Raw genomic sequence first — 19833 nt, forward strand, 5'->3', positions numbered from 1 at the left:
TCACACCTGGATATTGGCTCCCACCTCTCAGCTCTAAATCCCTGAAAAGCCTTTTTGTTGTCACAGTCATTCCAGCCAGGTGCTGCAGACTTGAGGTTGATGTGAGGGACAGCTTACAGGATTTAGGAGTTGTCAAATGTAATTGTACAGAGCCAAAGACAAAATGACAGACTTTTTTTTCATTCCCTCCCCCTCCGGCCCTTTAGTCTAGTTTTGATTGTACTCGTCGTGAGAGCTGCAGGGTTTATGTGGACGTGTTTGTGCAGCCAATGTCATTCTTAGCTGAGCTGTGTCACTATTACTGCCCTGTAAATGGATTTCACATGAAGAGGAGCTGCAGCAAGCTGTGTCAATGACAAGGATGTATCTTAGCATTTTATCAGCGTTGAATAAGCCTGTCTGATCAGTTTTTTGAACTGACATTATTGATCAAGTGGCTCCCTCTTAAATGAGTATTTCACACACAAATGACCATTTGTATATAAGTGACTCATGCTGTGTTAGATTGAATTTGTGAAGCAAACTTTATTTTTCTTGCATGCCTCCATGGAAAATGGCAAACATATTGATTTCAGGGCCACTGCTACATACACATGCATCATGCACTGTGCATCAGGCATCAAGTGCTGGAGAGAAAACCAACCATCATCATCACAATGATGAACTATTTAAAATTAAGATGAAGAACAACAAGGCCTATAGTAGGAACCATTATACCATTAGATATGACTCATACATAGCTTGAAAAAATAAAATGAATTATGCATTAGGGTCATTTAAAAATGCTGCTAATGCCATACAGCTCTACAATACAATCAGCTCTACAATTCAAACAATCAATACAATCTCTTTCTCTCCCTTGTTGACCAAAACTTTCACTTTCGTGTTGTTATTTTGTGGATTGCTGCAATTAAAAAATCGAATTTGTACCTTAAGTTCTATTAAAATCAACGGCAGAAATCAAGCAAGGTTGAAATATAGTGATGTGTTATGTCTTTCTCTCCTCCACTCCATTCAGTACCAGATTGTACTTTGTTGGATGGGTCAGAAAGTGACAAAGCAGCATTCTTGTGGTTAAAAACTCACAAAAACTTTGTGTGCAATAGTCCACGTTCACCGTCTCCACCCCTTTGTCACTCTCTCTTTCTATCTCTCTCACACACACACGCACACACACACACGCACATACATGGAGAGCATTCTGTCCTAGACTCTGTCTGTACTAGTGTCACATGTGGTTATATGCAGAGGATTCCTTTTTTTTGGCTTTTTTTTGGCTTTTATTAAGGTTAGGACACTGCCTTCATTTATGGGGCGCCTGCTTTATCCACTGAGCCACTGGACACTCAATATATAAAGGATTCTGACGAGAAACTATGATGGGGTGAATTAAATTTAGTATCACTTTGATTCTGCTGCTACTACTACTAATAGTTGTAGTAATAATAATAATGATAATGATAATAATAATACTAATCCAATAGCCTACATTAATGTGAAAAAGAGACAAATTGTGTCTTAACAGCTATAGGTACCCGAATGGCGAACAGCAGCCATGACTGATTTATGGATTAATTTGGGACCACAATTAACAACAGCAAAACTACATTAAAATATCTTTAACAAAAACTCTCACACAACTGTTCATTACAATCCTAGTCTCATCTATACAATCGTATGCTCAGTGCTTCCCAAACACATGCATTTTTGTTAATACCTGGAAAACTGAAAGTGAAACTCATCTATGATCTATTCAAAGCCAGACACCCATAATAAGTTGGGTTTTTTTTTTTTTTTGTTTACCATTATCCATTGAGGTATGAAGAAAAAACTGTTTTCCTCACCAATTCAAAGTAACGCGACATGACTAATTGATTCACAGATGGTCATTTTGTATTCCTTTAATGTTGGCCCAAACATGCAGTAACAATAATGAGTTTTACTGCTGGTGCAGTTGTGTCATTTAGTCAGAAGTGGACAGCTGGGCCATGTCAACCTTTTGGGTGTTAAAGCACCTCAGAGGAACACTGTTGCAACTGCTAATCTTTTATTAAGCAACACAGTCTGGGCTGTGACATTTACATACTCTGTCCCCAAGCCAATTAAGCTCTTGATGTGCTGGTTATTATCACCAGGCCAATAATGGAGATTAGCAAAACCACCTCAGTTATTCAGACCGTGGTTCTTATCTTGTCTCGCTCTCAGAAGGTCATCGATTGCCATGATCCTTTTTCACACTATGTGAGCAGCCTCACATCTCTGTCCTTTGTGTTCCTCCAGACCTGCGGGAGATAGTGTTCGTCATCCAGAGTCAGAGCAACTCCTTCCACGTGAGGCAGGCGGAGAGACGGAAAGCAGACTTACTGAAGCAGGCACACAGTCTCACAGAGGTAAGAAGACTTCCTCACTCGAGCACATATGCTACTATTTTGGAAGAGCACATAAAATCCCAGTTTTAGAAGATATATGTGAAGGTAGTTATTGTCACACTATAGTGACATCTGAATACAAGTCATTGTAAGCTGTAACATTTTTTTTTTACTATTGGAAATTCATTTTGTTGACACATTCTCTTTTCCAACTTGTCAAATGCCGATGCTTGGTCAGTGGCCTACATGTCAAAATATGATACGTTAGGTACCCCTCCTGTGTCAGTTTTGGATGCTCAGAAACAGCGTGTCATTTCAGACTTGTTACATGCACTGTGTCTTTTTCAAAATAAACCTACAACCTAGGTAAAACACATTGTTTTTAGGTTTAGTTAGGTTTAGGCAGCAAAAGGCACTTGGTTAGGTTTTAGAAAAAAAAATCATAGTTTGTCTTACGGTAAGTAGTAGGGTTGCACATTGGATTTTTTGCTGATATATAACGACACATTTGGCCGGTAACTGATACCTATATGGATATGTCTTTTTTTACCCACCTAATTTTAGCATTTCAGGTTTCTTCTGCAGTGGAATTAACATCATACATGCATAGTCTTTTCATGATGCCCACCAGCAGATGAAGACACAAAATACAATGCTTTTCAATTTGTGTAATATTCATTCATTGTGCAAAATAAGAAAAATATTCCAACTAAGGGTTGATGTTTTGTGTATGTTCACTGTGTCAATAAAAAAAACAATATCTATTTATGATATCGGCATAAATCAGCATGTTGGCCGATTGCGATATTTTATTTTAAAGCCAATACCTGCTGATACCAAGGATGTGCTGATGTTATCGTGCATCACTAATAAGTATGCTTGTTACTAAAGTAATGTAATGTCAGGTAAAATATGTCACAAGCAAAATATGCCTCACACACTAGCACACTAAGTTGCTCTTAAAACAACTCTGGTTACTTTTGGTTTCCCATGGGACACAAAAAGCGGGCTTCCAAGTGAAAGTCGAGAGTTTGTTTGACCCATTTATCTCCACTACCCCTGTGTAGATTTCTCACTCTTTATACTACAGAATAGTGCATCTCGTCCCACAGCTAAAGGTACCTTGGCGCCTCAGTGCAACAGTGTCTGATGCAGATGGAGCACTGACCAAGTGTTGGTATTTAACAAGGTTTGAGCCAAGGTTGTCCTGAAATAAGAATGTTTTTTTTTTTTCTAATGCACTGTTAGGTCAGGTGACATCAATAACATGACATATGTCACTAGCATAGCATGCTACACATACAAGTACACTACGTTGTATCATACTGAAATAACTGGACTGACTTTTGGTTTCACATGGGACACGAACAGTGGTCTCCTGGGTGAAAGTCTGGAGATTAACAGATCCATCTCCCCTCCAACCCATCCCTACGCTGACGTTTTAAAAAGTCTTTTTACAATCAGAAATTGTGGCCACCTGCTGCATCTCACGAAATGACTGAACATTGATTTTGAATATATATACATATATATATATACATATATACATATATATACACACACACACACATATATGTGTATATATATATATATATATATATATATATATATATATATATATAAAACCATTTGGTAAACACTCCTAATTTTGAAAATTATTCATGGCACCCGCCATATTAAACCTCTTACATCCGAAATATGAAAGTGTGGTTTGAAATATGCACCATTCTCAGATCCTCAGGATTGTAAACCATGTGCTGCTTACTTAGAATTTTATGTATTTAGGATATGCAGACATTTGTGCAGCTTTGATGCTCAGATATGTATCACTCCTCTCAACAAATCAGCCATCCATATTTGGCCTCTTGTAGGTAAATTTTTAATGTGAAGATGTGATGAAGGCATATGTTCATAAGTAATTCCTGATTATCATTCAAATATTCAAAAAAAAGCTGGAGGATAGAAAAAAAACCTTTATTTTCTTGTGGGACATCAGTTCACTATTTCATGCAATTTCTAAAATATCAGTAAGCTCATAGCATAATGTCAAAGGAAGACAGAGAGTACATGTACAGGTCAGAATGCCTTTTTGCTGCTGTTCATTAAATCAGATGAAATGTGGTGTAATCCATGAGTTATATTCCGTGTGGTTAAATAGCGAATGCAGCATCACTAATGGCAGTATTACAGTAAATTATATGAAGGATCAGCTCGCTGTGTTTCCAGTAGCAGGAGACCAATTAAGATCTCCTATCTGGGTTTATATTCTGTGGTCTGGGATTTGTTGTTGTTGTTGTTGTTGTCTCAAGTCTCTTTCACTGCTGGATGTCACATACCTTTTATCTGCACTATTGACTAGCTGAACCATACTGAAACTAATCACAGAGAGTCATTATTTCTCTGTTAGTGCTGTTGTTATGGTTAAATTATATTTAGTGTGCCTTACCATTTAAATGAGGAATGCAGCGATCCAACTTTTTCAGTTTGCGTGCTCTTCTGAAGTCAAGTTCTGAAACCTGGGCTTTGAGTACCCATCTGATACCAGTGTTAAATTAATAAGCTCTGAGCCTGTTTGGAAGTGACTCAATCATTATATTGTGTAAGGCAACTTTAGGCTTGACTTAAAGGGTTTCTTTGTTAATTTTTAACCAACTTTGTACATTAATGTTATTGGTGTTATGTGTAAATGAAGTATGGTAGACTAACCTCCATCTTACCAGTGCCCAAATTCCTGAGACCCGCCTCTCTCTTTTTCAAACTCTGATCAAACTCAATATAAGCCAAGATTTTGTCACTTTATCACCTATTTCTTGCTAATAATGTCTTCAGAACCCTATTTCAGTGCACCGTTGCAAGAATCTGTGGAAGGAACTGTCTCCTGCATTGTAAAAACAGTGGCAGAAAATACTGAAATCAAACTGTAAAACTTAGCATCTTTGATAAAATATAAACTGTTATTGTGCTGCCTATTTCTCACCATAAATGTTGTCAGAAACCTCAGAGGCTAAAAAATTAAGCAAATGCGGTAGTCCCAAAAAACTGAAGGTGAATTGTCCAACTTTACAGCAGTAATAAACATGTTTACAGCCTACTACAAAAAAACTGTTTTGTTCTCTGTAGGCCATTTCAAAATTCATGGAAACTGTACGGGGGTGAATTTATTTATAACTCATCCATTTAAAGTTTATCAAGCCCCAAATTATACATATTTAAGGACGGGGTTGCTTGAGTGACAGGCTATCCATGAATACCATTACCAGTCACTGCAGTCTGAAAGTCGAATCCACCCCTTGCTTCTCCACTGCTCCACCCTCTTATCCAAATATGGTCACTTCTTGCTCCAAAAAAGCCAAGATGGCGATGACCAGAATCCTAAACTCAAGGCCTCAAAACAGCCGTCCACAAACCAGTGGGTGACGTCATAGTCATAAGTCCAATATGCTCCCATTACGTCACCCAAGAGCAGAAGCATTTATTAGTCTGGTGCGGCACAGGGCATTCTGGTACTTCTACCTCTTGAGCAAAAGCAAATGCCACAGTGCTTTACTCAGTTTCCTCTGGTTGTATAGCACCAATTTCAAAAGTATTGTGTCTTTCTACTGCACAGATAGCCCAGTTTTATGAGAGAAACATATCTGCAGCAGTGAAATACTTCGTTAAACATTACTTTCCCAACTTTGTTAAACCAAAAGTAATAAATCGTGCTCCAGACTCCTGGTTAAAGATGTAATGTTTTTATTCAAAACTAACAGGCATTACACATTTTGTTAAAACCTTTAAATAGGAATCAAATATCCTGTGTAAAACAATGGACATGCATGTGTAATCAAACATAAACACATTACTGAATTGAATAGATCGGCCCCGATGTCACCAATACCTGATCTAGCTATCCGAGTACATGTACAATCTGTTTTGTCTGTCTCTGATAGTGCATCCCTAATTTGAATACCATGCTTTGTTTGTCTCCTATTTGTCTGCAACCCTGAAATCCTTCACTCCACCTTCAGCAACACAAAGACCAAAATACATTTATTATTCAAATCTGATAAGTCAGATTTGGTCCACGATTTGGAAAGATTGTTTCATGTTTCCTGTAATGAATAGTAGCATGAGTTTCTGCCAGTGGAAAAGATTTGTCTTGTAAAAATTTAGTTTCACTAATGGACATCAGATTTTATAACACGAGACAGACTTTATGAATACAACATCATGTTGTGTTTGCATTTATGATCTCAGAGATGTCTGGCGTTTTAGTATCTGTTGCTTGCAATTACATAAACTAATTCCAGGGAGAATTTTAATCAGCAACTTCTTCGAGAGGCGGCTGTAAAGGCTTGACAGCTTTTCAAAGAGATGTAAGACCCAAAGACTTCTTCTAAATGAGTAATCTGCACAGAATCAGAGTGAAAGCCTCATGTGTACCTGGAAAGCACTCAGAGAGCACATGCCTCACCTCCACCAAGGCTGCACAGTCCTCAAATGTATTTATTTATTTAATTGATAAAAGAAAATGGTAAAATTTGAATAGGATCTGGATCCAGATCTCTATAAAGGATCATTTTGCGTCCCAAAAACTGATATTTCTTTACAGCTTGAAAGGCTGTTTAAAAAGAGAGGGATGGAAATGAAAAAAAACACTTTAACTTTTAATATTTAATTCCTTCCAGTTTTCTCTAAATGTGTTTTTTATTTTTCATTACATGTCCGACTTTAAGCTTTTTGCATTTAAGCTTTTAATCATTGCATTTACATATTCTGTTTTCCGTTTCAGGACCTCAACATTCACTTATCAAATTACCATTCCACAAGTTTGTCAGATATAATACTGAAACTCTCCAATCCATCTTGAGTTTTACCGCCCCCAACTTCTTAAGTCAAACACCAGTTTCAACCAGACATCCACCAGTTCACTCCCACCTCGGAGGCACAAACACACACTCACTTATAATTCTGCAGTTTAACAGTCTTTGAGGGTGTTCAGGAGATGTGAGAGATCAAAGCCAAATAATACCAGAGATCCACTGAGTTTATAGCTGTTAAACATGTTTGATGTACAGTATCTTGTGGTGCGTTGCCATGAAGAAAGCTTTGCACAAAACTCTTTTCATATCTTGAAAATATCTTAAGATCAGAAACACAGTGCAGACATTAGAGAACTGCAATAACCTTTGATTTCTAGTCACAAGAAAAAAAAGTTCAGTTTTGGAGTAAACTGTTGCTATGCAGCTGTATTTTGTACTTTGTTTTCTATAGGTCAGAGACAAGGGCAAAAAATATTGTGGTCAAAAGCCTTTTAATGCAAAAATATTTGATTTAAAGCTTCTTAAATGATCTAAGGCTGACTCAGTGTTGGTAATTATGTGAAATTTCAGGCCAACATCGGTGATCAGTTGAAGATTTATTACCTGATCACTGCTGCTTGCAGATGGGAGACGCATGTGTTTTTTTCTGTCTCCAGGCCTTTTTCACCCTCTGCAGATATTTCAATTTTATCCTCGTCTGACTGTGCAGGGTTTTGTGATATCCACAGATTTACACAGACAGGAACTTGTGCATTCTATGTGGCAGCTCACATCCCGTGTTCCTGCAGTCTGACATTCTGCCTTCTGGGAGGAATTCACATTACATTTATACAGTATTTTTGTCGTTTAGCCAATGCTCATGTCCACAGAGACACACATGAACAACAGAATAAGATTCAACTCAGAAAGCTTTTTCAGCAGAGGTGAAAAACACCATGCTAAATTCTCACACATCACAGTATTTAACAATCATGCATTTTAAGGTCCAGTGTGTAAGATTAAGGGGTAATATTGGCAGAAAGTTAGTATTATGTAACAATATGTTTTTTGTGTGTGTGTGTGTGTAATCACCTGAAAATAAGAGTTGTGTTTTTGTTACCTCAGAATGAGTCATTTATATTTACATAGGGAGCAAATTATTGGAGATTGCCATATTGTCACTACCATGTTTCTACAGTAGCCCAGATCAGACAAACTAAGCACCGGCTCCAAGATTTTTTACATTTTTTTTCTGAAAACTGCTTTATTCTGTGTTTTACCAGTTTAAATCACTGGGTTTATTTGAGGAAGAGACCTCTGCTGACAGTTCAGCTCCTAGTCAAAAACTCATGAATGTTTGGATCTTAAATTATTAGAGAAAAAAATGAGCACATTAGTGATTTTGAAAATGAAACTGTGTGATTTTACTGGTTTATATCACCAGGTTTGTTTGTTTTGGAGAGGAGGAGACTTCTGTGGATCATTTCAGCATCTGGTAAAAACCTCTTGAACAATAAAAACTGAGGGAAGAGGGGAAGTTTCAGCTGGTTGCAATTTGTAATCCTCACTTCTAGATGCGACTAAATCCCCCTAAATCTTACACACTGCCCCTTTAAAAGGCCACTTAATATGGATCCCTGTTTCTCAGTGAGAGATTTGGCCCTCAATAACATCAATGTCATTTTTGACTGCTGCTCGTCACAAGTGGATTTGACAGGTTGCTATCTTCAGTCTCCCCCTCAGCCCCTCCTATGGCTAAAAGCATAGCTTCCTGTCCGTCCATTACAACCAGGTCTCAGTGACCCCCATCTTCTCCAAGTCATCAAACAATCAGTGTTGTATTTGTTGCATGCCTGTCCACATGAGGACCAGCTCTTACCTGTTTAGACGTCTGCAGCTTGCACATTGAATCAGCCTGTTTTTATTGAACGCCTCCTTCATCACAGGAGTATCAATAGCTCTTTGATGCAAAGGCTTTGTTTTTCAGATTGTGTTATTATCTGAAGACAATTCTTTTTTTTTATTTAACTTTTCTCTAAGTTGTTCTTTTTTCATGATGGCGAAGAAGAAAGCTGTTCAGTAGAACATAGAGGTGTCATATATAGCATTAGCGTTTAAATTAAGTTCATAACAGACAAGGGTTAACTGACTAATAGGGTTTACTGAGTGTACACTGTCAGACTCATCCCCTAAATCAAACAGGCTGCTGTTAGACAGAATGGCTCATAGGAGACTCTTCTCCCTGACTACCTGCATGATGAGTGGACCGTGCTATAATGAACCACAGGGTCTTTCGCTCTGCTGCTTTGTTTTCCTCACAGTGTGAAACACTGGCTCTCTCAGACAATCCTCTCACACCTTTTACTGTCTGTCCTCACTCTAGCATATTTCCTTGAAACAAATTCCTCTTATTTGGAAGTGACTGTGTGTTCTGTCCATGTCCTGTCATATCCGGTGCTTTTTTCCACTTATATATTTGTCTTACTTACAGTTTATTTCTTAGTAAAAGTGAGAGCAGAAACCTGGAAGGCAATATGGGCTTTAAAGGATAATATCAGTATGTTTACAAGCTTTATTTCCTTAAAGGGGCAGTTCACCCCTAAATGAAAAATGCACATCTTTGCTCTTACCTATAGTGTTGTTTATCAGTCTAGATTGTTTTGGTGTGAGTTGCACCAGTTGCAGAGTTAGAAATGATGACCTTGTTACTCAAGATAATCCACAGACCTTGTTGTGGGCAGTTTCATGTAGGAACTATTTTCTCTCTCCTGATCTACATCCGCCAACCTCATCATAATGCAGAAGGAAGCGTACATCTACTGCTAGCTCACCTAGCACCGCTGAGATAGCTAACATTACAGCTTAGCCGAGGATCCTCTCATGCTGTAACCACTCTCTTGTGGTTACAAGATGCATGCTCCCTTCAGCACTGTGGTACAGTTTGGCAAGTGTAGTACGGTAAAGTAGAATAGTGAAACTGCTCACCACAAGGTCTGTGGATTATCTTGAAAAGTCATGGTGATAAAGGAAAACGTCAGTGCAACAGGGATCTGTTTTTCAACAACAATGGTGATCTGTGGCACATTGAACTCTGACAACACAGCCAGTGGCTGTATGATATATTTATTGTTGGTTTTGATCTTTTCATGGGATTTGCTGACACATAAAAGAATATAGAAAATCACCAGCGTTATCAGACTTTTGCAACTTTGCAGTCTGTTTTCATTCTTGTCATCATTACACAACATTGCTGTGAGGTCAAGCAGCATTGATTTTTCAAATTGCATTACCATGCAGTGAAAATGTAACATTAACAGAAATAACTGCAGTCTTAATGTTCACTGAGATGGATTAATCAACTCAAGCCAGTTTTAGCAGAATCTGCTAATAGATCATTATGTCGTACACACGAGTAAAACCTGCATGATAGATTGGTAGAGAGATATATTCATGAAAAAAGCACAGTAGTCATGCAAATCTTAAAAATGTTTAAGGCAGATGCTAAAAGGTCAGCACACTGTAGCTCCCTTAAGTGCAGTTTATTTGCGCATCCACAGTGCACTGCTTCAGACTAGAAAAATATATTTTAAAAAAAGTAAAACTGGCCAGCCTGGATTGCATAATGGTAAGCTTTAATGTGGAGCATATGTGATTTGTATTAAAAAGGCTAAAATGTGCAAAACTACAGTTCCTTTAAGAGACTGGAAGGTCAGCAGTGTAACGAGCCAGTTTTGGACCATGCCTGTCTCAGTTACAAGATAGCATCTCTTAACAGCAGCCCACCCTCGGGTACTGTGCTGCTGAGAAATTGCTTTTACTGTCTTTCGCTTTGTGTATCTGCAGTACAGTTAATAAGATTCACTGTATCTCTGTTTTTTTTTGTTTTTTTTTCAGAAACCACCGGTGGTTTTGCTTCTTCACACTTTATCAGATAACGAGGGAGATTGGAGTATCCTTCCTCTGCTGCCTTAGTGAGTATCCCTGAACTCTCAGGATCGAACAAGCATGTCATTAAAAACAGATTCAAAATGTGCACAAAATGTTCTAAACATTGTGCCTTTCTACAGTTGAGATTTTTGAGGTTATATATTGGTTTTGAGGACATTTTGACTGCCACTTTTTAGGGCTACAGATTGCCGGAAAGCAATTACCTCCACAAAAACTGTGATTGATTGCCTAACAGTCTGATAAATGCCTTCCTAATGTGTCTATAACTGCAACAATAAGCCTATTACTGCAGTTATCCAGTGGTCTGAACAGCATGATAATAACATTAGTTACAGTCGTCTACATGCTTGGACTTGTTCAAGAATCCAATATGTGTTCGATAATTGTTTCGGGGAGATGTGGAAGAACATATAAATCTGCTGTCTTCTTCCATCATAAAGATTTAGGACACAGATCACCAAAAGCACTCACATCATTACAGAGCCGCCCTCCCTGAAAGAAGTCTGTGTGCTTGTGATGTGTTTTTTTTGTCTTTCTGCCCTCTAGGGAAAAAAATGTGTCTGCCTTGATGTGACTGGGTCAGGAGCCTCAGTTAGATAGCTCCTCAGACTGGACTGAAATAAAAAAATATTTTTTAAAAAAAATGTCTTTTAGAGCTTTTCTGTGCATGTTCCGTTTATTCTTTTTTTGTTATTTAACTCAAGTTTTGATCGTACTTTATTTTTTGTGTGCATCTTCAGCTTATCGCACTCCTTCAGGAAAAACTCATCCTGGATTTTATTTCTTGAGGAAGAAACAAATGTGAAGATGACTAAGCTGGTTCAGGTCCTTGCAAAATTTGACAAGAATAAAGTAAGTATATAATATTCCTTCTAAACCAAAATCTCTCTTTGTGTCTCTGTCTGTTGCTCTGTTTCTCTTTGCCAAATTCATCAGCGAGCTCCAGCCTAGTTGATCATTGGTTCAATTAAGAGTACAGTATCAGCAGCCGAGCTCACAGTGTAACCTGTCACACATGTCACTTCAGTCTCTGCTGTAAACCTAATTTAAGCTCTGTCCTTCCACTCATGAAATTATTTTCTTGCATGTGTGTTGGTGTGATAGGTCGAATATAAATATTGGATAAACGCTGCAGTCAGAAAATCATTATGAAAAGATTTTCTCTTTAATCAAGCTTAGAAAAATAGCTTTCTCCATCAATAATTTGTTCGTTTATGAATTTTTAAAATAATCCAAATAACTGGCGCATTTTTATGGTTTATGGGGATTTGTTTTGCTATTTGTTCTTGTTGACAAGCCTTCATAACACAAGTTTGAGCTGCCTTTCAAGTGAAATAGGGCCAAAAGTGATGCTAATTACACTTTGATGTAAAGCCTTCAGGAAAAAATAATTCATTTTTCTAAGCAAATGGTGAAGTTTGCTTCAGTTTGCCTTAAAACAATTCTGCACAGAAATAACTTGAAACCTTTTTTAATGTCATCATGAAGTATTTCGACCCTGCATGGTATTTCACTCTCAGGTCCTCATCGTTATTTATAGGGTACCTTTCATATGGCATGCAGCACAGACTGCCTCAGAGAGCAAGATTAAAACAGCGCAGACCAAACAATAAAAACAAGAAGAGAAGACAACAATAAATACATTTAAGACTGGAAATGACAACAGTTAACAATAACATGCTAAAAAGTTATTTTCAGTCTTAAATGTATTTATTGTTGTCTTATGTTCTTGTTTTTATTGGGGCTTTTATGAGATACTTATGTATAGTCATTGTAGTATATACAGTAGCTGGTGGTTGACGGACAGATAACCCCACAGGGGTTGATATCAAAACGTATTTTAGCCACTTTTAAAAAAAAAAAAGCCTACTTATAAAATCAATATCTGTCTAAGTGGATGCTGTATTTTGAGTATTTTCACAGCCTTTTCCTTTGGGACTACATTTCTCACCACCGCTGGTCAGCTTTTTGGGTCACAAAGTGCTGTTAGTGGCTGATATACGATCCGACTGAAATGAAACTTCATGTTGAAAACACTCTCAATACAGCGTCCACCTAGACTGATAGTGTATTTTTTAGGTAGGCCACTTTTAAGTGGCTAAAACATGTTCTGATATCAACCCCTCTATACAGCATAGTAATGCTGAGCTGTGGCATGCGCGCATTTGTCTGTTTCTGAAACCGGGAGCACGTGGACCACCAGCTACTGTATGTAATATAATGACTATACATAAGTATCTCATACAACCCCACTTCAGAAATCCCAAACTATCCCTTTAAGTAAAAAAACAAATAAAGCAAGGCAAAAGCAGTTAGTCTTAACATTTCTTTTAAAAAGTTCACAGAAGTGGAGTCCTTCAGAGGCCTCAGAGGCGGACTGATTCAGAGACTATAAGGCCACAGTGGTTGGGGTCGGGCCAGGGTCAGAGGTGGAAGTCATTATTGTGAAGCTATCCATGACCTTTTCCTGAGAAAGAGGAGACAATGATTTGAAACATTCATGATTCATTTGGGCCCTAAAGAAAAGTCTTGTCTCTCAGGTGTTGCAGTGCAGTGTGCTCAGCCATGTATCGTGATAAGAAAGACAAAAACACCGCTCAGTATAATGCAATGTTAAATGACAGTGCTGCAAACTGTTTCCTCAATGAACACCTCTGTGAAGCACTTCTAAAATACCCTCAACTTTATAATCTTCTGTTATTTTTATAGTGGGGCTGTTGTTGTGACTATTGTTGCTATGTGTATTTAATATTCAATTAAAACATTTTTTAGCAGAATGACTACATGATCCCATCTTTTAAAGCAAAAGCATGACACTGTGGGGGGGTGGGGAGGGGGCATTATCCACAGGTACAATTGCTGCCACCCACCTACTTTAATTTAAGTCTGAAAGAGGCTGTTCGCACGCACATCTTCTAAGCTAGCATGAATGAGTATCTTTTTTTTCAAATTAGTTGACCTATCAACATGCCATGCAACCATGATGGCATGTGGCAAATAATGCTCCAAAGATAATTTTTAGTGAGGGACCAACTGGCAGAACCATATTCAAAGGGGCTCTTTGACCTCTGGATTATATAAACACAAAATTTAGGGTTTTAGGGTATTCATATGTGCCATAAGAAACCAAAGTATGTCAGTATGCCAATTTATCAACTCTCATATTGAAAGTTTCCAACTTTAAACTACAACAGCATAATTGAATTCCTGAAATTCAGTTATGGCTTTTGGTTATAGTGTGACACCCCAAGATTTTTGGTGGCCCTATCTGGCCGCCCCTCTTAAAAATTTCTGGGTGAGCCACTGATTTTGGCAAAGAAGCTTATTTACTTTCTGGCCGTGTTGCGTGAGATTGACACTATGCTCTAAACTCTTTTTCAAAAATTGATTTTTATACTTTGGATATGCCAGTAATGATGAGAGCCTTTGTGGCTACAATATCTGGTTTCTCTTGAACCTTTTTCCTATCAAGAAATCTCATTATTTTCACAGCCGGTGACAAACTATGTCACCGCAGAGAATTTCAACGATTTCCTGGCAAGTGTGGTGTTGAAAACTCCCAAATTAGGCCTGTTTAACAATAAAAAGTGTTTTAAAGACAAACATCACAATGTAAAGAGAAGTAACCTGCACTCATGCTGACATCCTGTTACCTACATCTCATTTATCAGGAGTGGTTTCTTGGTAAGCCCCTCCACGACAAAGAGTCGACCATCATCCATCACTACGCGTTTGCAGAGAATCCTTCCGTCTTTAAATATCCAGATTTTGCCGCTGCTTGGGTCCTAAGCACCCCCCTTGTTGTTCGGTGAGTATGTGCAGTAAATCTGTTTGTCTGTGAAATTGAGTCATTCAGTTTATATCAATGCACTAATGTTTCTTGAAAGGATATATTGTGTATTTATTGCATACTTCAACAAAAGAAATCTGTGATTTGTTATTTTAGGCTCGCAAACAAAGTGAAAGATGAGCCACTTAAGTCTGACTTCACCATTGATCTGAAACATGAGGTGAGACATGAGGCACATTTGGTTACATTCAGGCCTGTTGTCTATGGAAAGTGATGATGAGGCTGCTGGTTTTCAGCCATTTTCTAACCATTTTCTCATTGCTCACACTCAAACCAGCGGCGACCTACTGTAATTTATTTGCACAAAAAGCGCAAGGCATGAAATCCATCTAACCTTGAAGTGAAATCTCATTACTTTGGAGAATTGTCACGGTGCGGCATTGAGGTTCTTATTTTTATCACTGAAATTCAGTCAGGGAGGCATCTAGGGATTTCGTTGAGTAAACACGACATCAGACTTATCGGGTGCAGTGTGGAAAAGGTGGCTCAGTTAGAGATGGCAGGAGTTCGCTCCTAGAGATTCAATTATAATACTATATATTCTTTTGTGAAAATAACAGGATGTGATGGGGAATTTTTCTGCTGAGGCCTCAAACTGAATTAAGGAATTTTAAGTTGTGATAAAATAATGCCAGATTTTTTGCAGATGCACATGAAAAACATACACATGCAATCTCATGCAAGTCAAAATAAAGACAGCATATATGCAAATTTACAGGCAAATATTGCATGAATCCTCCGTGTCAATCAGTAGATTAGCTCCAGGCTGTAAGGCGGCAGAACATCACAGTTTCCAGTTTCTGTATTTCCTTATTCTGTGAGACAGTTGCCAGTATTCAGACATCTCTGATTGTACTGTCCTCATTATGTATTCTTTTACTGTAACGTCTGGATCTTTCCCTGTAGAATAGTTCGACTAAATCCTAGATTTTATTTTCTTCTTCAGAAAGAGGTACAGTAAACCCACCGGCTCTCAATTTCTCCTCCTTCATCATCCTCTTATATCTTTTGTTAGTCATCTTAAATAGAACATTTTCTCACTGGAGTTTTTTGTGGGAGCAAAATAATTGTTATTTATTGTTAAAAAAAAGAAAGAAAACATCCAACATCGCTTCTGTTACGTTTATGATAAAGCATTATTATCTGAAAGATTGTTTATTCTGCAGGGCTGTCTGCATTTCTTTATGTAGTTTTAAAGTGTCCTATATTAAAATTTATTGATAGAAGGCCTTTAAAGTTGTTAATTACATTACATCTGATTTTGGGAGGTCTTAAATTACTTTAAACTCTTTGAACCCTAAGCAAATTGGCTTGATTTCTCTTAAAACCATGGTAAGAAGGCAATGAGCAACCAAAGAAGTAATGAGCCAAAAATAAGTAAGAAATTACAAGCAAATAACCTGAAAATTAGTCTAAGAAAACAACCACAAACAAATGAAAAATAACAAACAAACAAGGAAATGACTCACAAAAAGTGCTTAAAAATACAGAAATTCTATGGTGTATTAATATGTAATAATGATCATTTTGAATATAGTTTTTCCTCTAGCTCCCCCCCCCCCCAAGACATTTTTCCTTAGCATTTTCACCTTGACATTTTTTCCTAGCCTTTTTAAAATAGTTTTCAAAATCTACCTATTTCTGGCAATTTGTCATACATTTCTTACCCAGTTGCTCATTGCCTTTTTCCCATGTTTCTGAAGGAAATCAAACCAGTTTGCTCAGGGTTCAAAGGTTTAGATACTTGTGAAATATGTCTGAAAGCAGCATACAAAAAGTGATAGTGCTCCAGGTTTTAAGGGGACGATTTCTTTTTGTCAATTAAGTAAAGCTCTTTTGCATAAAAAAATTCTGATGTAATAGATCTTTAAACCTATGACTGAACCTAACACAGTCTTTTTACCCATTTGCAAAATGCGGATTAAAGTAACCCATTTTAATAACCATATTTCTATATAAAATCTACCTTTGCAGGACCACATATATTTACATTTATTCTTACCTCCAATGCTTGAGTAAGAAAAAGATGATTCATCCAAAAAACAGTCTTAAATTTGGTTAAATATGATCTTTAAGAGGTTTTTAAAAGCATTAAGGAGAAGTGTCTTGATACCTGTAGACACCCTGATCAATCTGTGTTATTCTAGGTCGCCCTGTATATCTGGGACAACGGGAATGGTCCACATCTCACTGCTGTTCCCGAGCTGTGCACTGAGCCGGAGGACTCTCCTCAGACCCACCACTGTGCCACCACTCTGAGTGCAGAGCCACCTCTCTGTGTGAGTATCTGATCTGTGTGCAGATCAATTAGATAGACCTCAATTCCCAGGAAATGTCGAAGCACAAAATAAAATATAAAACAGAGGGAGCTTCACTGTAAGATGTTTGCAGTTCTGTGATGTATGATATACGGCCAGCCGTCAGCCTTCGAGCTCACGGCCGCATCGAAGCAGCACCAATATTTCATGATGCAGTATGGCCTTGGACGTTATTGCCCTTCATACACCGTTCAGTAGAACATTGTCCATTAAGCTAAAAATATAGGAGTCTTTGGTTTGTTTGCTCGCTTAGTTTGATTCAGTTCCTCCAAGAGAGAAATTCTCCTCCATCGCTAAGCAACATCCATTTGTGTCCTCAAATTATATGGAGTTACGTGTGCCTTTTTTTAAACTTGTTTTTGAAACTCCTCTAAATGCATTCAAGTTCATTCATCTCTAACATTGAATGTGTATCAGCTTCTACTAACATTAGAAGAAGTTTTAACAGGTCTTTGGATAATCTTCTTCTGTTCGATTATTCTGTTCATTATTTCTGGAATAAGGAAATCACAATTTTCATGCAAATTCATGTTGTACCCAGCTGGTGACTAACCAGCTCCCAGTTTCTCCTCCTTTATCCCCGTCATCTCTTCAGCCATCTTACACTCGTGCTCATCAGCATTTTCTGACATGAACACAGTGATTGTATTTGTCACAAAAAAAACATAAATCATTCCACATGTTTTGTGATACATTTAGACCAATTGATTTAAACCAGTAAAAACACTCAATGAAGCCATTTTACATTTAATTTTTTTTTTTTTTTGCTGCTTAACATGTTGGAACATAAAAAGCCCATCACCTGCTAATGTGTGCTCACCTTTTTTTCCTCTGATATCTTAAGAGACATTTGGGATGTTTTTTTAACAGGCAGCCAATTATCTGCAGAGGTCTCTTCCTCTCCAAAACAAACGGACCAGCTGATCTAAACCAGTAAAAACACAGAATAATGCAGTTTTAGGTTAAAAAAATCAATGTTTTTTGACAAAATTGTCTCGCAGGGGTTGAAAACTACAGTGACATAACAATGCAAAAACACAAATGGTCCTATAATGAGCTGTTTGGTGGTTAGCTCTGGGATACTGTCTCATGGCTCACTGTAACTTTTATTTTCAGGTGATTATACACTAAAGAAAACATTCTTATTGTATTACATTCCCTGTCTGTTAAATCCCCTAAATCCTACACACTGGACCTTTAAATGAAACTAAGCAGAATAATGACTATAAAAGACTCAGAAACTGGTGCAGCTATATTATATTTTTTAAATATCTCATCTTTTTTTTGTAACGAAAGCTTTACAACATTAGTAATGATTTTCAGTAATTGATCTCGTGTCGTTTGCTGTATCTCAGAAAATACCGAGAAAACTCATTGCAGTCTGTTTTATGTGCGAGGGAGAATTGTCAGGAGGCAGGCAGAGTCTTACTTTAGAATAATCCTGCAGGAAATAATTGGCGCTGTCTTGAGTTCATGCTTGATATTTTGTTGCATCTGAGTGGGAGCCAGTGAGTGGGTGTGGCTGAGGAAAAACATACAATGATCAGGTCACAAAGTATAGAGGCTCAGTACTTTCAGTGTCAGATAGAAGTAGCAATTTTAGTTTGCTTAAATCATGACTGCTCTTGGGTTTATTGTAACACTTTTAATGTTAGTGTATTATTTTTCAGACCATCTTGGAGTGTTATTATAAGCATGCTGTGCCACATGATCCATTGTTCGTATTATGTTTGCTCTGGTTGAAAGAACATTGTTTTGTGAGCTGATCAGGACGGTCAGCCATCCTTTTGCTGGCGGTTGTTTACCTCACATGCACCCTTAAACGATCAATAAAGTTGAGAAGAACGGATGTGTGCTCAGATGTGTACGTGACTGTAGCCTTGTTAAAAGCGGACAAGGTGAGTTGAATTTTGGGATGTCAGAATTGCAGTGTCCCAATTCTGATTAGTTTTTTCTCCCTTCTTAGATTTGACAGAGAAAAAAATCTGATCTTTAGTGATTCAAATCACATGCTGCATGTGCAAGTGGTCTTGAGTCTTACACGTTTTGGTATTTTTAAAGTTTTTTTTTAAGTCTGAATGTCAGAGTTATATTTATGTGGTTTTTACCTCCCAATGGAAATCACTATCCTCATAAAACTACATTTATTTGACCAGAAAGCAAGACAAAGGCTTGAGCAGCCAGTGGAGAAACGTGAAGGTCACAGGTTTAATAAGTATTCAGGGAAAAGTTTCCATTCATACAAAACAAGAGGGGACATTTTGTAATCGGCTAGTGTTCGAAACACTTGCGAGAAAAATTGCCAAGTGGGGGCCACGGCAGCACTTGGCTGCAGTGTCAACAAAGAGTCAAGAGTCTCAAGAGGCAGATTCAAGGAGGCAAAGGATGACAATCAACAAAGTGGCCACGGCAGCAAAACATGTCCCTTTTATTTCAGGCTATAAACTTATAGTGATGTTGCTGCTCTCGTCTTGTAAGACATTTCAGGACAGATGCTGGCTCAAATTTTTATCAGACGTGAGTCATTTTATAAAATGAGTAAAATAGAGTTCAAATATAAAAAG

At 37.7% G+C, this 19833-nt stretch overlaps 1 protein-coding gene across 1 annotated transcript in view; it reads left to right on the top strand.

The window, feature by feature from the left end:
• Nucleotides 1–19833, top strand: part of b3glcta (beta 3-glucosyltransferase a) — a 92355-nt gene that overhangs the window by 50431 nt on the left and 22091 nt on the right. Inside the window, exons 4-9 of the mRNA XM_042487441.2 lie at nucleotides 2281–2390; nucleotides 11048–11124; nucleotides 11842–11953; nucleotides 14773–14909; nucleotides 15048–15111; nucleotides 17099–17230. Coding sequence (XP_042343375.2) covers nucleotides 2281–2390; nucleotides 11048–11124; nucleotides 11842–11953; nucleotides 14773–14909; nucleotides 15048–15111; nucleotides 17099–17230 — 632 coding nt within the window. The remainder of the gene's footprint in view (nucleotides 1–2280; nucleotides 2391–11047; nucleotides 11125–11841; nucleotides 11954–14772; nucleotides 14910–15047; nucleotides 15112–17098; nucleotides 17231–19833) is intronic.

The sequence above is a fragment of the Plectropomus leopardus genome, chromosome 6 (assembly GCF_026936395.1).
Source record: "Plectropomus leopardus strain MGB_pleo_1.0 chromosome 6, ASM2693639v1, whole genome shotgun sequence".
Classification (NCBI taxonomy): domain Eukaryota; kingdom Metazoa; phylum Chordata; class Actinopteri; order Perciformes; family Serranidae; genus Plectropomus; species Plectropomus leopardus.